Below are 7979 nucleotides of genomic sequence, written 5' to 3'. Positions count from 1 at the left end.
TTTAAAAAATGTGTAGGTACATATACATTTAAACCCAAAGAGATTACTACACGTACAAATAACTGAAATTAAACTTACATTGTTCGAACAATATTTAGAAGTTAGATTTATTCCCTTTTCCATTTAATGGGGAATTTAAAGCGATTTCAATACGTTATGACAATAATTTAAAAGAACTTCCATTTTCTTATAGAATGGAAAAAATCTAATAATAAGAAATCAATAATAAAATATAACAATTTTCTGGTTGATGATGAGCAATAGCAGCAAGAGCCAATTACTATTAACTATTGTTTACGAAGTTATTTATTGTGTTTTTTTTAAGGACATTAAAATTTAGAATTCAAACTAATACTATTTAATCGAAAAATATGTCACACATTCTTCGTTGTCTGTCTTTTGTTGTTGCAAAGTTCACAATTACTTTTGAAATAATTACAGTCATTAATAAAAAATCAACTTGAATACAAACTTACTAACCGATTTTTACCACAAAAAGATAATATATTTGTAATAAGTATGTCTACACTTTTACATGTACTAGAAAACATATTTGAATTTAATTAAAAAAAAAATTAAAAAAATGTATATTTTGTCACCACACTTTACTTACTACTTGTTAAAATATCATCGAATGATATGAATGTATGGGTCAATAGTCCAAAGGGCTGCTTGTTTTTCACGTATTTTTTCACCAGGATTTAATTACTGCCTTTTATCGATTAAATCAAAATTAATTTCTAGTTAAAATAAAACTTATTTTCTGTCGGGTTTTATGACCAACTACAAGGTTTTCTATTCGGCTTTTTTTAAATAAACCTTTTTATTAAATATTCAATTTACAACACTTTTATTAGACATTAGATTACAGTTAGTTTTTTCACTTTTATTTTTAATTAAAAAAAAACGATATTATTTTAAATTTGTATAAAATTCTTCCTTTACAATTTGTGGCACTTGAAAATATTTTTTATCAAGAAGAAAAACGTACAAAACTGATACCACAACAACCACGAATGTAACTAGCACTAGTATAGACGTTGCCAAGACTTTTTCAGCGGATCTAGCCATCAGAGAGTTACATTACTATCGAACAGGAACAACAACAAAATATAACGAATTTTACAAGACGTCAAGAGCGAAAGGACAAACATATGTTTGTATTTGCGAGTGTATAAGTGAGTAAAACAAACGAGAGTAAACGAGGCAAAAAACGAAGGAGCGTGTTGTCTATAAGGACTAGACACGCACACCGGACGTTAAATTAAATTAAAAAAATAACAAAAAACGATATAAAGTTTCAACTACCCCGTTTTAAAATGCACTAGACCAAATAGCCACCGACCGACCGACCACACTAAATACCAACAAATACATATACTACAACAACAGCGAAAATGTAAACGTGAATCGCATGGTCTTGGGGAAACTATTGCACCTGTTAGGATTGTTTTGTATATTATTCGACTATCTCGTTTAACTTTTATTTATCTTTTAAATTATAATAAATGGCAAGAAATGAACACCTTAAGGTGGGTGTCACTGAACTAAACAAAATTTTCTATGTAAATCGTGGAAGACTTCTTCAAGGGTGGTTTATTTAAAAGAAATTTTGGTTTGATTTCTTGTGGTAACCATGGGAAACTGTGTGAATGCGGAATTGGCCAAAACAATATCAAGAAATAGTAAATATTTGGTGTTTAGTAATCGGTATTTATTAGTCAGTTAAATTTAAAACTATTATATTTAATTATTGCATTTTTTATTTTCAAATTCAATTTTCGAAAGTTCTCAAGATCCTTTAATATAGTTTGATTCACACTGATGTTGCGAAAATTTCAACGTTTTTATAAGAATATGGTTTGGCAAGTACTTTCATTAGGAAGCCATTTTACTCAATGTGATACCTACCCTTAGTAGTTTTTCTCCATATTCTGGCTTGTTATTTTTCTTTCTATAGCATTACAAAAAGCTTCTATCTGAGATCGGATGTGGCCCTTCAAAGGTGAATAAATTAAGATTAAACTCATGAACCATACCTTAGCACTTCCCTAAGAAATGTTTAAGACCGATGGCTAAACTCCTATAAACAAAGGCAATCAGACCCTTCATTGACAGAATAACAATGACACACTAATTCATTCAAGGATGTCAAACAGTCCATTACAACAACCAACAACGATTTGATATGACAATAATATAGTGCTTGAGACTTGAGATAGTAGATAAGAAATAAGTAAAATTGAAGGAAAATATTAATAGAGACCGCTGTGTCTAATAAAGACGTTTAGATTATCTATTTTACCGCCAGATAGCTCTGAAAATCCTCCAAAATCGATGCCCCAAATGGTCAATTGATTGCTCTTCTACAGTAGTCATGACAAGTCTTTGTACGTGGTTACTAAATTTACATACAATATCCAGTGATGACAGCAATTGGGAATCGGCTTAGTTTGCAGAAATAAAATGTGCGCTCCTTACCAATAATTTGTCTATAACTACCTGGTTATGATGCAAGTTGGTTAATTTCTTCATCTTGGACATATAATCCATCGTATAATCCATATCTTTCTCAGAACTCCCTTTAACAAATTAAGATGAAGTATATAACACCATTTGCATAGGGTACTATCCCACGCGAATGGCGTTCTAGAAATTAGGGTCACATATATCCAGTTTCACCATTTATTAGTTTAGATCTATCTTTGAAACAAACTTGATCAGTATTCAATTCAATCAATCAGACTTGGTGAGATTGGTCCACTAGTCCCTTTTAGTTATGACAACCTCAAAGATTCTACGAAAACCAAATCTGGTGACCCACAGTTAGAAATATATGGGTATTTGGTAAATAAAACTTGACCTTGTAAAACTCGTGCCTTTCATCAATCCGTTAGGATTGGCTTTACTCTCGATTTTACATTCATTGCGTGTTTCAAGTTTGATAAACAACATCAAAAAGGATAGTTCGTAGTCTGACAGTTACAGATATTTTATCTGTCTTAACTTATCCTTCCATAGTGACTACGCTTATCTTTTTCGACCTGTCGTTTATTACATATGGATTCAATTAGAATGGTTATAGAAGTTTATTTGAAGAAGTTTTTTAAAGCATATGAGCTATAAATGAAACAGGACAGCACCCCGACCCGGAGACAATCCAAATTTATTTTCATTCCCTCTCTAATAAGAACATAAAAGAGATTTATATCCATAGAAAACTCCTTGGCAACCAACAAACAAATTGAACTTCCTTACATTCTACACTCTTCTTTAGTTTTAGTAGTTTACAATCGAATATGGCACAAACAACAACGGATAACAATAGAAAGATGGATAATCTCAAATCACTGGAGGAAATCATATATCCAGAGATTGAACCCGGTATTATAAGCAAGCACATGATCGAGAAATCATATTTAGAAGATTGCTATAAAGGTGAAGAGGCACGTTTGCATCAAATGGAACCGGTAATATATGAACGCATAACAACGTTACGTTTAGATTTTAGAAGTAAGTAGTGAGTACTTACATTTTTTTAATTTAAAGATACTTGTAGTAAATATCTTTGAATTCTTAGATATTTTACGCATAGATCATTTATGGATACTACCAAATTTAACCAAGTTGGCCTTAAATTGTAATAAAATCGAGGTTATTGAAAATATTGAAATGCTGGTGAATCTTAAAGAGCTCGATCTTAGTTTTAACTATATAGAACGTATAGAAAATTTGGAAAAATTGGTAAATTTAGAGGTTTTGTCTCTATTCAGCAATATGATAACAAAATTGGAAAATTTAGATACTTTAGAGAAATTGATTATATTTAGTATTGGTAATAATCTAATAAATTCGACTGAAGGAGTGAGTATTTACTTTTTAAGAAGTTGGTGATATTTTTTTTAATATTTTTTTGGTTTTCAGATTGAACGCTTACGTTTTCTGAAAAATTTAAAAGTTTTAAATTTGGAAGGAAATCCTTTATGTAATAATCCAGAGTTCTGTTTAGTGGATTATATTGCCGCTGTTTTACCACATGTCAAATATTATGAGTATGTGGCCATTAAAAATGAGGATCGCCAAAGGGCTAAAGTACGTTATTAGTAAGTTTAATATCAATATAAACATGATCTATAACCATTTTTACCATTTTTCTGTTGATATAAATATACAGACGATAGTGTCCGAAATATTTATAACCAAAAATAAAAGAAGAATTCCGGGTTTTGATCATATCAATGCGGAGAATGTACATAAATTCTTTGCTAAGAAATTGAAATTGTTGAAAAAGATTATGTAGCTTTTAACTTCCGAAAATCTATTTTTCCTAATTCCAGTAGGGAACTTCGTGAAATTAAGGCTAACGAAGAGATCGAACTTCAAACTCGTGCCCAAAAAGCTAAAGAGGAACAAGATGCAGAACGTCTATCCTCAAGTTTCGTCGAACATTTAAACGAACATCAACTCTACGAGTCATTATGGAAGGGTGACGACGATGGGCGCATACTTATGATGGTCGGCTCACCAGCCGATGATTTGGCCGAAGAATATGATAAGGATATTTTCGAATTGACTCAGGAAATCTATAAGCTAGGTTTGCAGAAATTTGAAGAACGTCAAAAAGAAATTGAAGAATTTACCAGCAGCATGGAAGAAGGACACTTGGAGGTACAACAAATGGGTCACAAAATACTAGAAGAATTTCAACAGTATAAGGAAAATATATTCGAAGAAGCGATAGCATGTCACAAGTACTTAGAAAGTAGAGCTATACGGGGTGAGGAGGAGGAAACGGAAGAGAGTTTGGAATATTCAGATAAATTGGATCGTATAGCAGTGCAATTTGATGACATGGTCAATAAAGTGTGGCAGCAATTAATGAGTCAGGAATTGCATTTGCATGAGACAACAGAGGTGAGTTAAATAGTAATAAAACAGTGATGTCAGAGTATATCAAATATTTAAATTTCAATATCTTCAGGAAACAATCATTATTTTCCAAAGACGTCTTCAGGAGATGATAGCAAAATTTGTCGAACAAGCTCAAACTTATTTCGGCCAATTGCGTGATATTGCTTTACATTTTGCGGAAAATTTGGGTGAAATTGTCAATCGTTATATTGCTACGAAATTGGCTTTACAAGATTTTGAAGGTGTTCCTGAGCCGCTGCGAAATTGCATGGAAGATCGTGAAGCTATAGCCAATTTAATAGCTGGCATGAAGGACTATCATACACAGCGTATCGATGAACGTGAAGATCGTTTAATGACTCGCAGCAAATCGTTCATTGATGACATGATCGATAAATTGAATAAGTACGTTACACTCAGCAATTTTTTAGTTATCTATGATTTTAAATTTCATTCACTATTGTGGTTTGGTTTAGGTTTTGTGGTTTAATTTAGATTTTATGGTTTGGTTTATGTATTGTGGTTTATTTACTTTGTGGTTTTGATCACTAAATTTCATTCATGTTATGTTTATGGGATTATTTTGAGTTACCCTTCAACTCACTTTGCTTTTTCATTTATTTGTATATTAAATAAAGCAAATCGTGCGGTAATTTTCTTAAATATCTCTATAAATTAATAACATTAATTATCTGTTTGTCATTTTGGTTGCGAAGAGTTCATACCGCCAGCAGGCAATTATGAATATTTAGGTCCACGCAACCAAAAACAAACTTTAAATTAATTATAAAAAACTCAATTCTTTTAACTTAAATTTTAATTCCATTTATATTTCTTCTTATAGAGATGAACTGGAGCGCAATCGGGCAAAAGTTCTAGAAATTAACACATATTTAGACTTGATGACTGAGAATCTACAATCATTGCAACATGAAGTACGAGAGGGACTACTTAATGAAGAAAGCTAAATATAAGAAGGAGTTAACGTAATAATTCATTTAATTTAAATATATACTTTTTATAACTGTGTGTTATTATCTATATAAAAATATACAAATAAATGCATTTAAAAATAAAATAGGATTCTCAGAACTTTTTTCAATTTCATTTCAGTCTCGTGATTTACTTGGATTTCTTCTTAAGACTTTCCAAATAAAGGCCCAAACCTTTTTGAACATTGGGCTGATTAATAAAGAATATAAAAGCTTCCAAATCTTGAGCTCTTTCATCCTCGAATTGTTGCAAGTCCTTTGAACGGAACTGTTGTTTGGTCATGGCACGAGCGAATGGATTAGTTTTTGCAAAAGTACCAAAGAATTGTTCACATTTAGCCAGGGCTTCTTCCTTTGTTTGTGCTAACTCATCTACAAGGCCTGCTTTAAGAGCTTCTTCACTGCTAAACATTTTGCCTTGAGTTAAGGCCATTTCAGCAACACGGCGAGGCAAGACATTGCAAAAGGCGTACATAAACCATTTAGGTGCCACTATACCTAATTTGGTTTCGTTAAGACCAATTGTGTAATTAGGCAACATAACACGATATTCACAGCTGGTAGCCAATAGACAACCTCCAGCTGGCGAGTGACCCTAAACAATAATATTTTTGTTAATTAATTACAAACTATTTCAATGAAATGTTATTACATTTATGGCAGCCGCTGTTGGTACACTTGAGCCATACAAAGCCAACCAGGTATCTTGTAAAGTAGTCCAAAATTCTTTCAGTCTATCTTGATTAGGTTTATACATTTCCATAATATCCAAACCGGCTGAAAATATTGTGCTGGAAGACTAAATAGTTACAATAGATTACACAAAAGCTCTTGCCATTATCTCATAAACATACCGAAGTCAAGATTAGTCCTCGAGATTTATTCGATTCAATTTCCTCAATTGAATTGTGTATGTCACGCAACAATTCTAAATTCAAACCATTAACCGGGGGACGATTCATGGTCAAAACGGCTACGCCGGTTTTATCATTTACTTCGACTGTAGTTAATTTTCCTGCTGATGCTGAGGACATACAGCGAAGGAGCGTCTCCGGCTTGCGGAACAATCTTGTGAATGACCTTGTAGCTGCCGACTGCATATTTGTCACTGTAAGTACAAAATACAAAATTTGGACTTTGAACATTCCTCTTCTTTAAATTTGGGTCATCATGTAGTTTTACCTGATAAAAATTTACTAAAATAATAAAAATCTTTAGCAAAATACTTTAAACTTAATGTTTATTAAATAATACACTTTTTAAGATAAATTATAAAAAAATTTTAAATTAAATTAAAAAACGCAGTAAAATTAAAATAATAAACCGTTCAAAACAACAGATAAAATTTGTTTAAACAAGTAAAAAAAAACAACAGAATCAATCAAGTTGAACCCTTAAAAGATGGCCACAGTTTCGGTTTAATCAGTATTTTTTTATATAAAGTTTGACAGCATCGGTTGTGAGATAATTTTTTATATATCGACTTTGACAGTCTAGACATAAATTATTATAAACAAACTAACAATCAGCTGTTAAAATGAGATCATCTGTTTGTATTCACCTTGAGCTGCAAAAAAATGGTGTTACCAGATTAGCTTTTAATTAGAAAACACAATGGGGGCGAAAAATTAATTATTCAACATTTCGGGCCTCAATTTACATAGAAATAGTTTAATTCCGCAATTTTTATCGATCCGTTTAAATATATCCATTACATTTAAAATAGAATTCTATAAATCAGGAGATGATCCCTAATCACGCAATGCATTGTAATGACACTATTAAAGTAGGTTATGGGATGGAGGATATAGGGAATAGTATTTGTGAGCATTCGATTTAAATTTGCCTTCATCGTAAGTGACAGGAAAAAATGTTTATTTCAAATACGACCTGTACGGCTATAAAACGAATTTACCCAATCAACTCCTTGAAGATATGTGTGTGTTGCGTGTATTGGGAACAAGATGAATTATTTCAGAAAACCACATTCGATTGTAGTATCGATAGAACAGTGAAACACACCCCACATTGCGACGGTGTTCTAGAGAATCAATAGATTTGGATACCCTACTGTCA

At 31.8% G+C, this 7979-nt stretch overlaps 2 protein-coding genes across 4 annotated transcripts; one reads left to right on the top strand and one right to left on the bottom strand.

The window, feature by feature from the left end:
- Window positions 1-865: 865 nt before the first annotated feature.
- Window positions 866-5992, top strand: LOC119612196 (dynein regulatory complex subunit 3). Of its 3 annotated transcripts, none has more exons than XM_037967927.1 (7): window positions 866-1178; window positions 3278-3513; window positions 3581-3864; window positions 3925-4103; window positions 4338-4914; window positions 4982-5316; window positions 5756-5913. In XM_037967927.1, exons 2-7 carry the CDS (start codon window positions 3300-3302, stop codon window positions 5877-5879), a joined length of 1713 nt encoding a protein of 570 aa, XP_037823855.1. In that variant the 5' UTR covers window positions 866-1178; window positions 3278-3299; the 3' UTR covers window positions 5880-5913. The 3 variants fall into 3 exon arrangements, with proteins under 3 accessions (XP_037823855.1, XP_037823854.1, XP_037823856.1); XM_037967926.1 differs by having other exon boundaries at window positions 890-1018; window positions 5756-5992; XM_037967928.1 differs by lacking the exon at window positions 866-1178 and adding an exon at window positions 1900-2005.
- LOC119612197 (enoyl-CoA delta isomerase 1, mitochondrial) lies at window positions 5714-7328 on the bottom strand. Its single transcript, XM_037967929.1, has 4 exons — window positions 7086-7328; window positions 6758-7011; window positions 6556-6702; window positions 5714-6498 (listed from the first exon to the last, which is right to left on the bottom strand). The coding sequence occupies exons 2-4, from the start codon at window positions 7001-7003 to the stop codon at window positions 6034-6036; spliced, it is 858 nt and encodes a 285-aa protein (XP_037823857.1). The 5' UTR covers window positions 7004-7011; window positions 7086-7328; the 3' UTR covers window positions 5714-6033.
- Between the last annotated feature and the right edge of the window lie 651 nt (window positions 7329-7979).

Source organism: Lucilia sericata, unplaced genomic scaffold (assembly GCF_015586225.1).
Source record: "Lucilia sericata isolate MDLA Ls3-8-SP2 unplaced genomic scaffold, ASM1558622v1 Contig001622F_arrow, whole genome shotgun sequence".
Taxonomy (NCBI): domain Eukaryota; kingdom Metazoa; phylum Arthropoda; class Insecta; order Diptera; family Calliphoridae; genus Lucilia; species Lucilia sericata.
Note: the sequence above shows the minus strand (reverse complement) of the source record. Positions and strands in the feature narration are given on the sequence as shown.